This window comes from Vipera berus, assembly GCF_964194415.1.
Source record: "Vipera berus genome assembly, chromosome: 4".
In the NCBI taxonomy this organism is placed as follows: Eukaryota; Metazoa; Chordata; class Lepidosauria; order Squamata; family Viperidae; genus Vipera; species Vipera berus.
In genome coordinates, this window is record NC_138206.1 from 31,995,448 (window position 1) to 32,016,176 (window position 20,729).

General features: G+C 36.9%; 2 protein-coding genes across 7 annotated transcripts in view; both read left to right on the forward strand.

Annotated features, from left to right (window-relative positions):
• CCDC181 (coiled-coil domain containing 181) overlaps positions 1–20,729 on the forward strand; it is a 289,422-nt gene that overhangs the window by 76,346 nt on the left and 192,347 nt on the right. The gene's annotated exons all lie outside the window — the stretch shown is intronic.
• The window catches only part of NME7 (NME/NM23 family member 7), a 108,382-nt gene that overhangs the window by 45,973 nt on the left and 41,680 nt on the right, over positions 1–20,729 (forward strand). For 3 of the 6 annotated variants that reach the window (XR_014026377.1, XM_081327284.1, XM_081327283.1), the window contains 3 exons: positions 4,755–4,823; positions 6,836–6,937; positions 14,213–14,320. Coding sequence is in view for 4 of the 6 variants with exons in the window: in XM_081327284.1 (XP_081183410.1) it covers positions 4,755–4,823; positions 6,836–6,937; positions 14,213–14,320 (279 nt within the window). In the remaining 2 variants the exon portion in view is untranslated. Of the gene's footprint in view, positions 1–4,754; positions 4,824–6,835; positions 6,938–12,698; positions 12,851–14,212; positions 14,323–20,729 lie in introns of those variants that run through there. The other 3 variants (XR_014026378.1, XM_081327285.1, XM_081327286.1) reach the window with 3 other exon arrangements.

A 20,729-nucleotide genomic window follows, 5' to 3' on the forward strand; every position in this document is an offset into this window, starting at 1 on the left:
CATCCAGCCACCTCATCCTCTGTCGTCCCCTTCTTCTCTTGCCCTCAATCTTTCCCAGCTCTTCTCCAGTGAGTCCTTCCTTCTCATTAGGTGGCCAAAGTATTTGAGTTTTAGCTTCAGGATCTGGCCTTCTAAAGAGCAGTCAGGGTTGATCTCCTCTAGGACTGACCGGTTTGATCGCCTTGCAGTCCAAGGGACTCGCAGGAGTCTTCTCCAGCACCATAGTTCAAAGGCTTCAATTCTTTGGCGCTCAGCCTTTCTTATGGTCCAGCTTTCACTGCCATACATTGCAACTGGGAAGACCATAGCCTTGACTATACGCACTTTTGTTGACAGGGTGATGTCTCTGCTTTTTAGTGTGCTGTCTAGATTTGCCATGGCTCTCCTCCCAAGGAGCAAGCGTCTTTTAATTTCTTGGCTACAGTCCCCATCTGCGGTGATCTTGGAGCCCAGGAAAATAAAATCTGTCACTACCTCCATTTCTTCCCCATCTATTTGCCAGGAATTGAGAGGGCCAGATGCCATGATCTTGGTTTTCTTAATGTTTAGTTTCAACCCAAGTTTTGCACTCTCCTTCTTCACCCGCAACAAGAAGCTCTTTAGTTCTTCTTCACTTTCTGCCATTAGAGTGGTATCATCTGCATATCTTAGGTTGTTGATGTTTCTTCCGGCAATCTTAATTCCAACTTTTGATTCATCTAGCCCTGCCTTTCTCATGATGTGCTCTGCATATAAGTTAAATAGGCAAGGCGACAGTATACAGCCTTGCCGGACTCCTTTCCCAATTTTGAACCAATCAGTGGTTCCGTGTCCAGTTCTCACTGTTGCTTCTTGGCCCGCATATAGATTTCTCAAGAGACAAATAAGATGGTCTGGTATGCCCATCTCTTTAAGGACTTGCCAGAGTTTGTTATGATCCACACAATCAAAGGCTTTAGCATAGTCAATGAAACAGAAGTAGATGTTTTTCTGGAACTCTCTAGCTTTCTCCATGATCCAGCGTATGTTAGCAATTTGATCTCTAGTTCCTCTGCCTCTTCGAAATCCTGCCTGTACTTCTGGTAGTTCTCGATCCACATACTGCTGGAGTCTAGCTTGTAGAATTTTAAGCATAACTTTACTAGCATGAGAAATGAGTGCAATGGTGCGATAGTTTGAACATTCTTTGGCACTGCCTTTCTTTGGAATTGGAATGTAAACTGATCTTTTCCAATCCTGTGGCCACTGTTGAGTTTTCCAAATTTGCTGGCAAATTGAGTGTAGCACTTTTACTGCATCGTCTTTTAAGATTTTGAATAGCTCAGCTGGAATACTGTCACCTCCACTAGCTTTGTTGTTGCTCAGCTTTTCTAAGGCCCACTTTACTTCACATTCTAGGATGTCTGGCTCGAGGTCAGTGACCACCTCATTGTGATTATCAGGGACGTTAAGCTCATTCTTGTATAGTTCTTCTGTGTAATTTTGCCACCTCTTCTTAATCTCTTCTGCCTCTGTTAGGTCCCTGCCATTTTGGTCCTTTATCATGCCCATTTTTGCATGAAACGTTCCTTTCATCTCTCCAATTTTCTTGAAAAGATCTCTGGTCCTCCCTATTCTATTGTTTTCTTCTATTTCTTTGCATTGTTCATTTAAGAAGGCATTCTTATCTCTTCTAGCTATTCTTTGGAATTCTGCATTTAATTGGGAATATCTTTCTTTTTCTCCCTTGCCTTTCGCTTCCCTCCTTTCCTCAGCTATTTGCAAAGCTTCCTCAGACAGCCATTTTGCTTTCTTGCATTTCTTTTTCTTTGGGATGGTTTTGGTTGCTACCCGTTGTACAATGTTGCGAACCTCTGTCCATAGTTCTTCAGGCACTCTGTCTATCAGATCTAATTCCTTAAATCTATTTGTCACCTCTACTGTATATTCAACAGGGATATGATTTAATTCATACCTGACTGGCCTAGCGCTTTCCCCTACTTTCTTTAATTTAAGCCTAAACTTTGCAACAAGAAGCTCATGGTCTGAGCCACAGTCAGCTCCTGGTCTTGTTTTTACTGACTGTATAGAGCTTCTCCATCTTTGGCTGCAGAGCATATAGTCAATCTGATTTCTGTGTTGACCGTCTGGTGATGTCCATGTGTAAAGCCGTCTCTTGGGTTGTTGGAAAAGAGTGTTTGCTATGACCATCGTATTCTCTTGACAAAATTCTATCAGCCTGTGCCCTGCTTCATTTTGTATTCCAAGGCCAAACTTGCCTGTTATTCCAGTTATCTTTTGGCTTCCTACTTTAGCATTCCAATCCCCCATGATGATAAGGACATCATTTTTGGGTGTTAGTTCTATAAGGTGCTGTAGGGCTTCATAGAACCGGTCAATTTCATCCTCTTCAGCACCGGTGGTTGGGGCATAGACTTGGACTACTGTGATATTGAATGGTTTGCCTTGGATTCGAACTGAGATCATTCTGTCATTTTGAGGATTGTATCCCAGTATTGCTTTTCCTATTTTTTTATTGACTATGAAGGCTACTCCATTTCTTCTGAGGGATTCTTGCCCGCAGTAGTATACCTGATGGTCATCTGAATTAAATTCACCCATTCCTGTCCATTTTAGTTCGCTAATACCTAAGATGTCAATGTTTAGTCTTGTCATCTCTTGTTTGACCACGTCCAGCTTTCCTTGATTCATGGATCTTACATTCCAGGTTCCTATGGAGAAAAAATCTTTACAGCATCGGACTTTCCTTTCACCACCAGACATATCCACAGCTGAGCGTCCTTTCGGCTTTGGCCCAGTCGCTTCATTCTTTCTGGTGCTACTAGTACTAGCCCTCTGCTCTTCCCCAGTAGCATATTGGACGCCTTCCAACCTGAGGGGCTCATCTTCCAGCGTCATATCGTTTTGCCTTTTGGTACTGTCCATAGGGTTTTCATGGCAAAGATACTGGAGTGGTTTGCCATTTCCTTCTCCAGTGGATCACGTTTTGTCAGAACTCTCTGCTATGACCTTTCCGTCTTGGGTGGCCCTGCACGGCATAGCTCATAGCTTCATTGAATTACGCAAGCCCCTTCGCCACGACAAGGCAGTAATCCATGAAGGGGTAATTTAGGTAGAATAAAGCATTTGTTGCTGTTGCTGCTGTTGCTGATAAAGCAGGGGTGTCAAACTGCCGGCCCGTGGGCCGGTTGCATCATACGGAGCTCCGGCAATGCAAAAAACGTCGCGACATATCACATGACGTGGCGAGCTTGACACCCGTTTGTGCTTAAATTGTAAGCCGCCCTGAGTCTTCGGAGAAGGGCAGGATATAAATGGGATTAAAATAAAATAAAATAAAATAAAACATTTCACAGTCAGAACTGCTTTCTTACAAATGCTGACCTACCTCCCATATGCTAGATCATTATATTTTCCCAACAGCACTATGGAAACAACTTTTAAGGGTGGGAATCATCCCCATTGAATTTGCTGAACACAAATCAATAAAGCCTTGATATAAATAATGTATATTGAGAAGCATCTGGCTACTCCTCCTCCAGAAGAGAACAAGGAAAAGGACTCATAGCCAACCCTAATTAATTATGGTTAGCTTTTTAAAGAGGCAATGATCAGATTGGTTCTGAAGTAACCTTATTAATAAGATGTTAATTGGAATTAGTAGTTTACCCCACTTTCTCGGGGGGAAAATGCTTGAACATTTGGTGGTTGCTGATCAATTTCAGACATTTTTGAACTGATTTTCTGGATCCATTCAGGACAGCTGCATTCCTGATTTGGAACAAAGAGTAGTTTCTAGACTGCGAGTTCAAGTGTGGTAGTGCTGGAACTCATCTCCTAAGTTCTAGCATAATATCTGAAACATTACATTAGTCTGACTCTGCAAATACATCCTTAGATATTACAATTAAAACTCACTAGTCAGTTGCAATAATATTGTACAAGCACTTAAAATTGTCAACGTTGAAATAATTCTTTAATAAAGTAAAAGGAAATAAAAGCATTATACAAACAGCATTCCTCCTTTCTTTTCCCTGCCCCATTCTTTCCTTCCCTTGCTGTATTGCGAACTTACTTAAATTTTAATTAGTATAAATAATTGAATAATATATATAGTGAACAACAATCATGAGTTTTGTGCAGCCTGAAAATTGGCAAAAACGTTTTTTTGGAGATAGAGTGAAGTTAATTAAGACTTTTGTTGAGGAAGGTGTTTCTTTATGTGCAGGAAGCTCTGGGTTTGCACCTGGTGTGTTTGTACTCGAGGAGCAGGTTGACAACTATAAGGCTGGGAAAGGAAAGTCTGTCTGTTGTCACCAGCAAAAGGTGCCTCCTCCAGTATCCCCCACTGACTCTAAAGCAGGGGTCTTCAAACCCGGCTCTTTTGTGACTTGTGGACTTCCACTGCCAGAAGTCCTCAGCCAGCATCCCCTGCTCTAAAGCAAGGTTACTTACAAATTGTAAGCCCAGACTTTTGTGATACCTAAATTTATTATTACTATTTTGAATAACGTAATTTTGTGTGTGCTTGACTTTGTACCATGTGGTTTGATGAGTGGTGTGCACACGCATGTTGTTTATCAGCTTATTTGCCAAACAATAAATAGCCTCTACATGATTGAGAAACCACACAATTCTTGTCATGTTTCTTGTACAGAAAAAGGGCAGCTATAATTGTTAGGTAGTTTTTAAGTATTTTTAAGACAATACTAGCTCCACAATTCTGCTCCACAGAAGCTCAAGAATTAGACTATTCCTTTCTATTTTATACGTAGTTTTATATGGACCGAGCAAATGCAGAGGAATTCTATGCAGTCTACAAAGGTGTTGTTGCTGAATATTCTGTAAGTAAATATTATAACATCTATTTCCCCCATTTTTGATGCAGTTTAGATATTACCTTAAGGGACCATCATTTTTGTATGGTAATGCTAAGAATTACTACTCATAGTTATGGATTATTTTAATATTTGCTGTAAAATAAACCATTAACAATTTATTGGAAAGTTAAACTATGCACATAATTTTTAATTTTGAATCCACAGTGTGATATACATAAATTGTGTGCACTTTTGGATAATGGTTTTCCAGGCTAAAAAGCATCCCCATTAGTAACATTAGGTTGTCTTTGAACATCATATCAAAATTCTTAATTTTTAAAATTAAGACAGATTTCCAAAAATTCCAATTCCTTGCTACCTTTAGAAATCCTCCTTGCATTTTTCTGCCTCACTTTAAAAATGGATCAAATCTACAAACTAGCAAATTAATTTGTGCATACTTTTTCCCCATTGAGGAGGGATGCTTGGCATACCTTCTGTCTCCAGATCTTTCTTCAGTTTAATAATATGTCATCTTTGCAATTGGGGAAGAATTCTCAAAGGCAAATTTTGTTAATATGCTACATTTGCAGTATTTGCAGAAATGCCACACTTCGGAATATTTGCTGAAATGCCACTTTACACATTTTGTTCTACAATAGTTGGATAGTTATGTACCCATTCTATTTTTATTCTGTCATGCCTCACTATGGTTCTCACCTGTTTACAAAATACACATGACATTTAAAACATCCAAAGTTTAAATACCAATGGTAAATTTAATAAAAAATGATGAGTCAGTAATGAAATATAACAAATTGAATTTTTTTCCTATTAAGAACCAACAAACTCAATAGATAGTATCATTTCAAAGTGTAACTACTCTAAGACAAAACTCAGTTTCCAGAATCCTCCTAAAGGAAAACAGGAAAGGAGCTAGTCTAATTTCACTTCGATTTTCGAGGCCATAATGTCTAACTATATTTTCCGCAGTATTTCCAACCTTGACATTCTAGACTCCTGTCACAAGCAGCACACCATGCTTTGCATTTTCTGTCAATTTCAAATGGAACTTGATCATAAAACTCATCCATTTCCTTTTCTGTATATATAGTTGGAGCATAAACTTGAATACACTTGACAATTATGTCTAATTGATTATATCTGGTGATTGATAGCTTTGTAACCAAGTATTGTTCTTGCTATTGTCTTTTTAACTATGAAAACAAGACCATTTTTTATGTCCTGATAGTAAACAGTGTAAACTTTTGACTGAAACTATTCAATTCCAGTCTATCTCAATTTGCTGATCCTAAGATACCGATGTTTAGTCATTCATTTTCATGTTTTGTTGTGTTTTGTTGTGCAATTAGAGATCCTGTAGGCTTTAAACTGGCAACATCATAAACACAATTAGTACTCTAAAACAGGGGTGTCAAACTCGCAACATAATGTGACGTGTTGTCGCATATTGCGACTTTTTTTGCCATTGCCGGCAATGGGATAGGAGCAGTTTTGCTATGATGCATCGGGCCCATGGGCCAGCAGTTTGACACCCCTGCTCCAAAAGATCCTCAACTTTTCTTCAGCAGTGTGTTTAGTGCCATCCTTTCTAATGGGTCATTATATCATCAATTATTTTATATTTCCAACTGTGTGGTTTTCTTGGTAAAATATCACCGATTTATTACTGCTTTCTGTAGTATGAAAAAATGTGCAGCTTGTAGTGTGTTGAGCTTTTCAAAATGCAAAACAAGCTAGAAGAGATCACTCTTATCACATCACACATGTTTATAAAAATAAATCCTCAGATATTGGGCAGGTACTTTGCTTTTGGTTAATGTTTATCCCAAAATGATCTAGGATAAAAACCCAAGTCTAGTCCTAGAGGATTTGTTTGCTTGTTTCTGCATCCCTGCTTTTTGATTATTTGGATTTCTGTAAAATAGTCAATTTAGTAATGGGGCCATAAAATTTTCAATAATGTGCCTTCAGAACAATGTAAACATCTGTTGGTTGTTTTTTTCTGGTTACAGGAGATGGTTGTAGAACTCTATTCAGGACCTTGTATAGCTCTAGAGATTCGGCAGGTAGATCCTGAAAAAGTGTTCAGAGACTATTGTGGCCCTTCCGATCCTGTAAGTAACTTATTGAGCAACTTATAACAAAATAAGACTGATGAGTGAGATCTGTGAATGTATATCCCTTGACTTTCACATTTAAAGCAGCTTGGAGAAGAGATCCATTTTTGCTTAGCTTGTAGTTTTGTACAGAACTGTTCACTCTCTTTTCTTGGGTCAAAATTTCTCTTCCTGTGTAAAAAATATATACTGGCATAATAAAGATACTTGTATATTTTCCTTTCCTTTACAATCTATTAAAGGGCTAGGATCAAATTTGCCAAATTACATATGTACATATTAGGAGTATAACAACATTAAATATATTATATTTTGAATCCAGACAAAATGCTTTCTGTAAGTTGAGGAATAGCGTTGTACTTTAAAAGAAATAAAATCCAGAATGTCTTGGTTGAAATCCAGAATGTTGGACAAAACAACATTTGGAGGGATTGCACAGGAATTTTAAGAGGCAAATAGAATACGGTTAGCATGTTTCACCCTTTCTCTTCACTCCTCTTATCATGCATTCCTAGCATGGCATGACTCATGGTTTTGTCTATCTCGCTAATCTTCCTTTTATCTCTGTATTGAGTTTTCACCACTACTGAAAAGACAATATATCTCCCTGTTGTCCCAAGGCTTTTCCTTTGCCTCCCTGCCACCATCACCACCACAACCAAGATTAATAATAATAATAATAATAATAATAATAATAATAATAATAATAATAATAATAATAATAATAAGAAGAAGAAGAAGAAGAAGAAGAAGAAGAAGAAGTTGGAAGGGACCTTGGAGGTCATCTAGTCCAACCCCCTGCTAAGGCAGGAAACCCTATACCATTTCAGACAAATGGCTGTCCAGTCTCTTCTTAAAAACTTCCAGTGTTGGAGCATTCACAACTTCTGGAGGCAGGTTGTTCCACTGATTAATTGTTCTAACTGTCAGGAAATTTCTCCTTAGTTCTAGGTTGCTTCTCTCCTTGACTAGTTTCCATCCATTGCTTCTTGTCCTGCTTTCAGGTGCTTTGGAGAATAGCTTGACTCCCTCTTCTTTGTGGCAGCCCCTGAGATATTGGAATACTGCTATAATGTCACCCCTCACCCTTCTCTTCATTAAACTACACATACCCAATTCCAGCAATTCCAGCAAGATTCTCAATGTTCTTACCCAAATTACTTCTATTAAGAAAATAAATTGTTATTCAGATGCAAAACAAAATAGCCACCTGCACCACAAGATATTTTGCACATTTGAGTTTCAAACAAGTGTTAGTATTAAGTATCATAGTGTTGCTTTTCTAGCCAAAATTCGAGCTTTGCAATTATGACTTGTAACTTTTTAAAAAACTTGGTCATTCTCCTGGGAATTGACATACTTTTGATGTAGCAAGTTGAATTGTATAACAAGATTACGAGACATTGTTTTTAGGCTTTTCCTTACCAATCTTAACAAATAATCAGGCATGCACAGGCTACAAGAACTTCTGATTTATGTACAAAAATGTATGTACATCTTTTGTGAATATCTATGAAAAAAATCCAGTGACTGCTGCATTTACAGCTGAATTATTTTATTTAGTTGTTTCAGTAGGGAGATTCTAATTGATACTTTCTTGTAGTTTTTAGTAGTTTCAAAGAATTAGTTGTAGGCATAGGAAACAAACATTAAGCAGAAGGCATATTTTATGTATGATTTGCTATTTATATGTACTTTCAATGCACTTAGGAGAGACTCTACTCCAGCCCAGCACCATTAAATATATATTCAGGGATGATAGAATTTGTTATTCTGTGTATGTGGTTGGTGCCAGTTTGGAGAAAGCTGATTTATGAAATTGAGCATGAAAAATGTATTTGTTATTGTTAAAGTGAAATTAGAATAGAATAGAATGGAATGGAATGGAATGGAATGGAATGGAATGGAATGGAATAGAATAGAATAGAATAGAATAGAATAGAATAGAATAGAATAGAATAGAATAGAATAGAATAGAATAGAATAGGACCTTGGAGGTCTTCTAGTCCAGCTCCCTGCTCAAGGAGGAGAACTTATACCATCTCAGACAAGTGACTAGCCTTTGCTTAAAAATCTCCAGTGATGGAGAGCCCACGATTTCTGGAGGCAAGCTGTTCCACTCGTTAATTGTCCTCACTGTTAGGAAGTTTCTCCTTGATTCCAAGTTGCTTCTCTCTGGTCAGTTTCCAAACATTGTTTCTTGTCCTGCCCTCTGGTGCTTTGGAGAATAGTTTCGCATCCTCTTCTTTGTGGCAACCCCTCAAATACTGGAATACTGCTATCATGTCTCCCATATTTCTTCTTTTCTTTAGACTAGCCAAACCCAAGTCCTGCAGCTGTTCTTCATATGTTTTAGTCTCCAGGCCTTTGATCATCTTAGTTGCTCTTCTCTGAACTTTTTCCAAGGTCTCAACATCTTTTTTGTAGTATGTATATGCATACTAATATGCATGTACATATATGAATAAATATATGCATGTGGAGTATAGAAGATAACGGCTTGAGGTGAAAAAAATAATGATCCTTTGGTTTTCCAGGGTTTTATTAGCTATCCTTATATTTCTGTTACGGCTAATTTTTAGAATTTATACCACTATACTAAGCTATGCATGATTGTGTAGCTTATGCTTACATCAACATCTACAGTTTTAATTGATTGTGTTAATGCAAAACTAATCCTTGGTATATAATCCACAAATGATTTTAATAATTTCGCTTTATTTATTTGTTGCATTTAGATCTCATTCCAGTACAATAACTATTTCTTGGTCCACTTTTACAATTTTTGAAATAAACCCATCTTGTGTTCCAAAATTTTAAATTAAAGATTTAGGTGCTGAAACATGAAATATCAGTGATTAAATGTTAAATATTAAAAATGCTAGAAACTATCAAGATAACAGTTATATTGCCTAAGCAACAACCATTACAATATCTGATGTCATTTTTTTTTCAAATGTGAGCTCTTCTATTTCTAGATTAGACTGCTGTCCTTAACCTATTTATGTAGGCTTAACACCATTCAATCCAGTAGGACTTCCATCTGAATACACATCTACCAGTTTATACTGTAAGCATGGGAGAGGGGTGGCAAGGCAAACGATAATATATGTGAGCCAACATCAAATATACATCATAAATATTTCATAATGCACATTTTGCCATCAGATGTCATGAGGTCATTACATAATCATGCAATGACATTCTGATACATGGGCCATCCTTTTGAAATTACTGGTGGTTGTTGTTGCTGTACGTTATAGGATTGCAGACTTAAATCAGTTAATGATATCTGGCATAAAATAGCTAAATGAGCTATGGCAAAAGAAGTTTCTGGTGTCATTTCTGCTATGAACTACCTAGGTGACCTTTAGCTAGCAACTATATCTTAATTTCAACCTCAGTGTTAAAGTCCTGAAATATTAGAAAACTAATCATTCTTTTGAATATTAAAACTTGCATACTGTACACCTTCAAAGGTCTATGCCAGTTAAAATAATTATTTTAGAAATCATACAACTATTAAAATACAGCTATATTAATAACAATCTTATTTCTGTTAGTTTCAGAACTGTAATAACTTTGTTTCAAAGATTTGTTGATATGAAGATAGAGGTTTTTCTGATTACAATCACATAAACTGGATAGCATTTTAGGTAATTCTAGACAGCCCATAACTCACTGAGCTTTGATTTCAGAGATATTTTTATTAAATTAAGAAACAGAATGACTACAGGTAGACAAAAAAGCAGAAGTGATTTCTGACTTCTGCTGGCTGCCCCATTGACTTTTCTTTTTATAAGACTTTATGAAACTTCAATAGAAGATAAAATACAAGAAAACAGAAAGAAAAAATTAAGGAAAAAACAGATAAGATAAAAAGAAAAATTAAGGGTGCAGAAAGAAAGAAAAGAAAAATATAGAAAAAGGGTAGCTTCCAACTTTCTTTGGTACAGATACAAAGATAAAATATATTATTTTTTTGCTTTAAAATTAACCATTATATGTGGTACTTCAGTAGTGTATTAAATAGTGTGACAATCACTAGCAGCTGATTGTCAAAACCTCCATTTTGCAATCTTCTTGCAAGGAATGGCTGTTCAGGGGATGAGTGCATTATTTTCCAGGATTCTTCTTAAAATCTATACAATTCTTTAGGCTACAAGATTCTGGCCGAACCCCACATCAGTTATGGAGTCACTTCCCATTTGAGGGAGCCACTCAATCTGCCATTTTCTTCATCAGAAGCTCCCCCATTTACTTTTCTTATGGGAAGCTGGCAGGGAGTGTTGGAAATAATTATTATCATTGTGGCAGTGTGGCACTATTGAAATGGGCACAACTTTGCCAAATTTCAATCCCATGGGAGTAATGGGTCTCAGATTTTGAATATACTCTGTAAGTTAGGTCATTTAAGGTACATTGATTAAAAAAATGTTTCCCTATGAAGCAGCATTTTGCCCAATTGAAAGTTACAAACAGGACAACAGGAGAGTTTTAATAATATACTAGAAAACCTGTACCCTGCCGGGTCATTGTTTCAGATATATTTCCTTACCAGATTCCTCTATGCCTTCCACAGTGACACAGCTTCTAACGTACTGCCTTCACTGGAAAAATTGGGATATGTTCAGAGAAGTATCTGACTTGAAAATAGCCCATGCATAGCACAGTCAAACATCAGCACAGAAAATGTTTTATGACATTTTGAGTTATGTCATAAATTGCTTTATGATAATGTTTATATCATCAAATGTTTTATAACATTTGCCAAATTTCAATTCCACAGTCTGTAAGATAGTCCATTCAAGGTGCCTTGGTTCAAAAGATTTTGTCCTATGGTGCATGTTTTCCCCGTTAAAGGTTACAGGAATCAGAATTTAATGATGATAGATAGATAGATAGATAGATAGATAGATAGATAGATAGATAGATAGATAGATAGATAGATAGATATAGATAGATAGATAGATAGATAGATAGATAGATAGATAGATAGATAGATAGATGATAGATAGATAGATTAATGCAAAGCAAAGAAAGAAAAGTATTTTCATTCAGTGCCAAGGCTATTGTAGGTCAGCACAGAAAATCAGATCAATATGAGGCTGCAGTTAGTATGTCATTCTGTCTCTGTTAAAAAAAGATGTGATTAGATTATCTAAAAAGTCAGACATCATGATCAGCATAACATACAAACACAAATATTAAATTTTGGACATCTACTAGATAGTTTTGTCAATGATAGATAATTTAATTGCTGAACTTATTTGAGGCCACACAGGCTACAAAATCTTTTATTAAAATGATGAAATGTAATTTCATATTTTTTCCCTTGCATGTTAAACTGCAGTTCTTTTCATTTCTTTGTAAACATATTTGACAATTTAGTTCACTGAATTTGATGGCTATGGTCCAAAATATAAAGAAGAAATCTAATAGGAGAAGGCTGCAATATTGTATTTCTGGTTTTGCCCTGAGTTGTGAAGCATATAGAGCTGATTAATAAGATTCACAAATATTGCCTCACAGGCTTCCATTTTTCCTGAAGTCATATTTTGCTGAGATGTATTTATTAATCAAATTTGTTTATTCTCATTTCTAGCTGCCATCTACATATTTCTTTGAAAGTAAACAAGCAAAAAATTTTTGCAGGATCCAATCTGGGTCGATTCATAGAGTGAAGAGGAATTGTCTCAGACTGCAGATAAAATATATAATGACAAACTTCCTTTATTTTTTAATATTTTTATTACAGTTTTGTGGGGCTGCATTATTAGCTGTCACAGCCACATGTGGCCTGCAGCCTGTGGGTTGGAACTGCTTTAGGCTGTGAGAATAACCTTGAGAGGCAGGAGGAAGAACTGTAGCCAAGACGAAATATGAACCCAAAGCAGGAATGTAATTTGAGTAAGCAACTCAGCAATGACCTTCCTTATTCTCTGGAATGTAAAGGAAGGAAGGGGAGAGACACATTCAGATTTCCAGAATACTGCAACCGTATAATACATATGATATTAGGACTCATAATTTTGGTTTCTGGTCTGGACTACCTTAAAAGGCTGATATCAATCAAATGGATTATAAAACCTGAAAAATATTGGAAGGATGGATGACACCAAAATAAAACTTTTTGGCTTGAGTAAAAAGTTTTATGTTTGATGAAAGGCAAACACTGCATTCTAGCACCTTAACCTATTAGTGAAACATGGTGGTGGCAGTATCATGATTTGGGTCCCCCTTGCCTCTTGTGTATGATTCCTGTTGTTGTTGTTGTTTTAATGGCTGCAACCACATTGTAAGGTTCACTTTCTAGCACTTTTGTTATTGTCCTTTGTACTATTAATTAAACAGACTTTTCCAAGGCTCAGTCAACCAAAGGAGAAATGTGGGTGACTATTTGGTAGATGAATCATTTAAAATTTACTTACTAGTCTTCTCCTCTCTACTGCAGGGGAATCTGAGCAGAATTTTGATCAGTTTATTTCCTTGCAGAACTACAGACATACGTCAATATATTTTTTACCCCAGGAAGGGGATGGATACTTAAATTGAATTTAGATTACTAGCTAGATTATTTATAAAATATTTTTTTTAAAATCCATGATCTCCACATGCTTAAAGGTATGGTAGGCAACTCCCCGGATGACTCCTTCTGGTTACCGTGGGAAAGGCAGGGGTGTCAAACTCGCAATGTCACGTGACGTGTTGCGACGTATCGTGACTTTTTTGCCTTTGCTGGCAATGGGGTGGGTGCGGTTTTGCTATGATGCATCTGGCCTGCGGGCTGGCAGTTTGACACCCCTGGCCTAAGTGCCTCTAAAAAGTTATTTCCTTTTTCATCCTTCTTAAGAAACGCAGTTATGACTGGCAAAATGGAGAGCACGGAGGTCTCTGTAGACTTTTCTAAAGACTGTCAGTATGTTTGAGCAATTCCAGTCAACTAATACTGAAGTCTTTAGATAAGTTTAGCCAAACTGTAACTATCAGTTGTATGTGAAATATCTTTCAGCTACTGTGCCATGAGTTCAACTGAGCAGATGGCATATATTTTTAATTCTTTCTCACTCGTACTATACAATGTTTTTTTTTTGTAATTTTATACTGAATTGCTTATATGATACTCAGACCAAAATGGAATCCCCTTTTTCAGGGATTATTTGAAATAGTCTTTATAAAAATATTTTATTATATAAATGATCTATTTTTCTTTAAGTATGCAATTATTTTCTTCACTTTTCCTTCACATCTTACAATTTCTATTTTATGCAGGAAATAGCGCGTTATCTCCGTCCTGGCACCATCCGTGCTCACTTTGGTAAAAACAAGATCCAAAATGCTGTCCATTGTACAGATTTACCAGAGGATGGACTTTTGGAGGTAAGGCTAAGTACATTTTTAAAATTATATTAGATTACAGGTTTTTTTTAAAAAAATAAAATAAAATGCATATAGAAAATTATTTGAGTTTATATTTAACATGACAAATGTGTTTTTTTTAAATAATCCTCTCTCCTTCCATGTACATATTACAACTGGCTGCAATAGGGAATTCTAGTTCAAATTAGCATTTTATATAATTAAGTATCCTGAATTTATCAGTACAGTGCATGCTCCTACTACTCCAGAAAGCATTGGTATACTCCATGTACCGTCTAGTTGGTAGGGCATAAACAATAGTATGTTATCTTGGAAATTAGTTTCTTGATTAGAGATCTTGCATAGAACAGTGTGACTATTCATAAAGTAAATCTGAGTTGGCCAATATTTAAAAAATAACAATTGCTGTGTTTGGCACAAGTATGATTGAGACTGGTAACTTAGTCTATACCTTCTCTACATTTTTGAAAAGCATTATAAGAAAGCCTTGATTAATCAAAACCACGATGGATTTTGGATACCTGTTAATCAGTCTGATGATAACCATGGCATTGCAGTGCTATATATCGTTTTCTTTTTTCTGATCTCAAGCCTAATTTCTTTGCTTAAAAATTTATTATTAATTAATTTTATTATTATTTTCCCCCCAAATCTTTATTATGACCATAAACTAGGGCAGGAAGAGTAAACTTTAAAAGCTAAAAAGAATATGAAATAATCAAAGTTAAAAAAACCAATACACACACAAATGCGCATATTCACGCACACACCAGAGTATATACAAACAAAATTCTAAGAAATCTTTTAAAAACCTTATAAAAAGAGATTATGAAATATACAATATCAAACATTTTAAAATTAATATATGGTTAACTAAATCTATCAATACAAAACTCAACTAATAAATCAAATACTCATTAAGGATAGTTTGAGGCATGGATTTTGATCACTGCTGTGCAAAATCTAGCAATAATATATGTATGTTGTGTCAGAATTAATGTCTGCAAGCAGCAGGAAGGAATAAAATTATTTGGGGTGCTCTGTATTTCACCAGTACAGTATTGGTGAGATGAGGCTGGTATCAATGGTTTGTCTTCAGATCATATAAATCTTTCTCTTTTTACTGGGTTTTTTTTGTTGCACTTTGCATAATGTTGCTTAATTCAAAAGGTACACATGTATGTACATAACAATATTGCGACATTAACTACAACTTAAAATAAATTTACTTTTGCTGATATTGTAGGATTGATGCCGTAGAATGATTGTCTACCTAAATAGGACAGATGTCCCCAGTTTCTATTATCTATCTGGCACCTGGTTTTTCTGGATAATTAATCCCCAGGGGAAATGTCATGACTTGCTATGCTACCATAATTTCTAATTAGCATGGTAGCGCTGGTTTTTTTCAAGCTTTCTGATTCTTTAATTTGCATTTTGCTTTAATATTGCAAGCTTGATATAGTGTTGCCTTATGCAGCTAACGTGAAAAAAGTGCTTTACGTATTACGTACGGTACTTCTCATCTCACAATTGCACCTCATCCAACACAGGCAATAGATGAATTATCAGTGTTGCATAAATGTATATATAATTGAAGTACTGAATACTCTTCAGATTTCTTGATGGTTGAAAGTCATTATTTGAGATTCTTCGCTGAAATAAATATGTAATGCTTGCCCCTTGCTTGTGACTTCAGGCAAATGTCACAAAAATGTGGCTTGTGTTAAACACAGACACTTCAGAATTGGTCCTGCGTAGTTAAAATATATTGTGGTACTTGCTATTATCTTCCAGTTTGTCATTATGCATTAGAAAGTCAAGTTTGTCTAATTGCTGATTAGGCAAGGTTGTACTAGTCTCAGTAATAAAGAGGAGGCTGATGGAAGTGAGTGTTTTTTTTTCTTTTAACCAGAATGTTAAACCATAGCTGTTTCGTACAATTATTGATTTAAGAGGTGATTAAATGAATAGGTTTGACATAGGACATTTAGGGTTAACTTCTTTAAATGTGTTGAATTCCTTTATGGACTACCATCATTGCTAATAATTCAAATGGCAAGAAAGCACATTGGAAGTTACAGATTTTTCACAGCACATATGGTATCAGGTAGTGGTTTAACGTGGCCCTTAGTAACATTCAGCTTTTCTCAGTGGAAGTTAGTGAAAATGAAACACTCTGGGTAGTCAGGCTCAAAATAAATTAAGGTACATGGATGGGTCTGGTGAAGTGAATATCGGGAATAAGTAATTAAGTATAAGGTTTCCTGCTTGAGCAGGGGTTGGACTAGAACAGGGCTTTTCAACCTTTGTACCACTTTTAGGATATGGCAATATCCGAGTACTATCAGTTGCCTAGCAAGATGTCAAAAACATGATGACAAAAAAAAAGAAAGAAAGAAAGAAAAGAAAAAAGTGATGACGTACAGGTAGCCCTCGACTTACAACAGTTCGCTTAGTGACTGTTCGAAGTTACAATGGCACTGAAAAAAGTGCCCCCCAAGCCACAGCCGAGCAAGACACCTGCCTGCCCACCTGGAGGCGCTCTTCCTCCTGTCCGAGGTTTTCATTGTTGTGAGCATTTCTGTTGAGGATTGGCAGCGGGGGTGGGGTGGGGGGGTGTTTGGTTTTTATTTCCCCCCCTCTGCTGGGTGGTTGCAGCAGGTTTTGATCACTTCACATGGCCCTGGGACACTGTGACCGTCATAAATATGAATCAGTTGCCAAGCATCTGAATGTAAATCACAAGACCCTGGAGATGCTGCAACATTCCAGCTGATCGGTGCTTCTTCTGGGCTCAGAAGCGCCAGGATCAGCACCGAGCTCCAGCTGGAGCCTGGCACTGATCCTGGCGCTTCTGTTGAGCCCTGACAGCCCCGAAGAAGTGCTGATCCTAGCGCTTTCGCTGAGCCCTGACAGCCCTGCAGCTTCAGCCATCTCTCGCTCAGGCTTGTGCGGTGCTGCCACCGGTTCAGCTCATTCCCCTCCCCCGCTACCACTTTTCTAGGATGGTCGCGTACCACCTGCTAGGTGCCAATGTACCACAGGTGGTAACCGTACCACTGGTTGAAAAGCCCTGGACTAGAAGACCTCCAAGGTCGCTTCCAACTCTGTTATTCTGTTAAGTGGAGGACTGTGGTCTGAACATTTGGACTGGATTTTGTAGTTAAGCAAAGTAGTTCTAGGTTCAGGAGGATTGCTTTGAACATGATTCTGGATCAGCCTTGCAACTCAGTTAAAATACAGTATGGAAGCTTGGTGAGTGCTTTGACAAAAAGAAAGTATAAGAAAAAGTATACCTCAAAATGATGTTTATGCATGTGCATGTATTCTGTATTATACACACACACTTTGTACACATGCATATTGATCATCAGCAAAGCCTTCATTATAGTCTGACCCTGAACTCTTGGCTTTTTCCTTGTGAAAATGATTTCATTTAGCAGAGTGAAGTTAATAAATAACTCTCCCATGACTTATTTGAGCTGGAAAATAGGAGCAGGAATTAAAATGCTAATGGATTTCTCACTATTAAACCATTTTCATTCATAACAGTTGAATTGCTGTTCTATTTCTTTTTTTTTAGTATCATTATACTAATGTCACATGTATTTTTAGATCATCTTTAGCTTCCTGAATCAAAGACTGTAGTTAATACACATCTTAATATCTTTTGGATAACATTTTCACTTGAAAGTCATGCACATTGACAACATAGATTCCAGAAATGACTATTAATTAAAAATTGGAATATCCAAAAGAGGTAGTAACGTGAGTATATTCCAAAGTTTAGTATTATTTTTTAGGTAAGAAGTAAACTGGTACTATAGAGAAATGATTATCCTTTTAATTTTAATTCTGATGTGAAATGTGGTTCTTAGAGAAAAAAATAGTCACTTGGGCCTGTAAAAGCAGTTGGATGTTCTGCCTGCCAGCACAGAGAATTTAAAATCCCTCTCAAATTTCTTTGCAACTTCCCAGGGGATGTTGTAGCCCACAGAGTAAGAATTCTGAAACTATAGGAAAGTAGATTCTAATTAAATATAAGGAAAAAGAAGTACCATTAGCAAGAGGACCTTGATAGTAGTACCAGTAGCCCAGAGAGATTATATACTCACATTCAGTGGATATTGACTACACAGCCTTCTCTTGCAGAAATTTTAATTTAGATTCCTACACAGAGCACAGGGCTTGAGTTCAATGGGCAAAATGGCCATTTATAATTGTATGATAGTATGACTTCATGCTTCTAGGAAAGAAAGTAGGTATCATTAATATTGTATAGTTACTTTGATATGGTGGCAACAAACTTTGTACATATTTTCTCAGAATTAATGCTAAATACAACTTGGTCCAAATCAGCATCAGATGCGCAGCTGAATCATGGCTGAAGCACAGTCTGAGGTACCAAGTACATTAACGTATTGTCATCACAACATTCAAAATAAGACAAGGAGTCAATACATTCAGTGTTAAAGTTGCTCAGAGGGTTAAGGATGAACAGAAGCAGGAAGATTAGAGGGTATACATAAATAGAAATGTGCTGAAAGGCACAAATACCAAAACATAATTATTACCATGAAAAAAGTTGCTTTTTTTGCAATAGTAGAAAAGCATTTAGCTTCTCAGGCATGCATGTGTTAAAAAGATAACACCAGGCTTTGGCCTTGTTTCTTTACTTTTTAGTAAACATTTTTAAGTTTGCATATTTAGTGGAACAACTTTATGATGTACATTGCCCAATCACTTCTTGATATGGGTGTTGTGATTCCTCACCAGCCAGTGGATCCAGCAGGTGACTCTGAGGAATCAGATAAGGAGGAGGAGTCTGGAGTGACATTGGAGTCAGAGGAAGGCTCTGAGGAGCTCCAAGACTTACAGTTGGACAAGGAGCCTGGCCCCTCTACTCGCACTCAGGCTGAGACACAGCTGTGCTGGGAGTCTGAGTTGAACAGTGATAAAGAACAGTTGGGACAAATCCAGGATGCACGAAAGTGCAGGCAAGAGAAACGAGTAGGACAGAGGAATGCAATGGGGTGGCTCCAAAGGCAAAGGAGAAGGCATTAGGAAGCCACGCCTTGGCTGAATTATAAAAGGGAAGGTGTGGGAGGTGCTGGTTGTCAAAGGCAACTGTTTGTGTTGAGGATCAAGTTTCTGTGGACTGTTTGCCTTGGACATTGACTCAGGTCTGTGAGAATAAAAGGGGTTGGTTTTTTCTTGCTGTTCCTGCCTATTTCTTGGAAGAGGGGTTTCTCCTTGTGAGCAAAACAAGGACTCACATAGGCTGGGACAGAACAATGGGCCACCAAAGAAATCAAATAAATAAATAAACTCTTTTGCCAGAATATTTTTTAAAAAAAAATAAAGCTGGAGGGTTTTGGGTTTTTTCTGTCAATTTCAGATATAACCTTACCTCAGTGGGATTTACAGATATATTATTCTAGTCTAGAGATATCTTGAAAAATGTTGAAGCTGGTTTAGATTCTGATTTATTAGCAAAAAAATGCATCAAGGATTTTCTAGGCCAAAAGTTGTCTCTCTTAATGCCTCTACCAACGCAGGAAAGCTAATTGGCTTCCTGTCACAATTTGGGGTTTCCTTTGTGGCTCTCCATTTCAAGGTGTTTTTCAATCATGCTCTCAGTTCATTGTGATGCTCTCTGAGCTTGGTTATTTGCTTGAAGATGTTTCATTACTCAACTAGGTAACTTCAGGGACTCCACCAGGGTGCAGGTGTCAGAAGGGAGAGATCTGTGGCAACCTCTTGCTGTTTTAATAAAAGTGCTCTCCGTGTGGTTCTCAACAAACATAAACAAAAAAATGCAACATGATCCTTCTCCAAAGAGGTTTTGGTATACATAAGTGAGCTTTAGAACTGCTTAATCCTTCCGAACCCTAGATATGGGACTTTAGGAATTGTAATGTTTATGGAAGAATAAGGAGCCTTGTTAGAAAAATATCAGCCAGTCAGGTATCTGTAGTCCTTTACGTTCTTTTGGAAAAGTGATGAGACGTTAAGTTTCAGTATTTTCTGTGGAGGGGCATCTTACGTAAAGTCTTTCATTAGTATAGTATTGGCACTTATTTTACTGTTAAGAAAAAAAGTTAAGTTCCTTATGCCTGCTCTACACATATATCTGAAGATTACTTCGGTTGAAATCTGCAGGGCAAACCTCTCAGTCACTATACATAAAGAACTACAATCGAAAGCAGGGAACTGAGCCCAAAATACTGAAGTGATTTGATTCTGTGTGGTCTCGCTTGCAAAGTGGAATTGTAAATCTTGGGGGGGAAAGCCTTTCAAACTCATGATTAAATCAAAATTATAGTTTGAATCCAAAAATTGTACAATTTTTCATGTAAATCAAAACGTTGTAAGGCTAGCTTTTCTTTCACAGCAGCCTTGCATA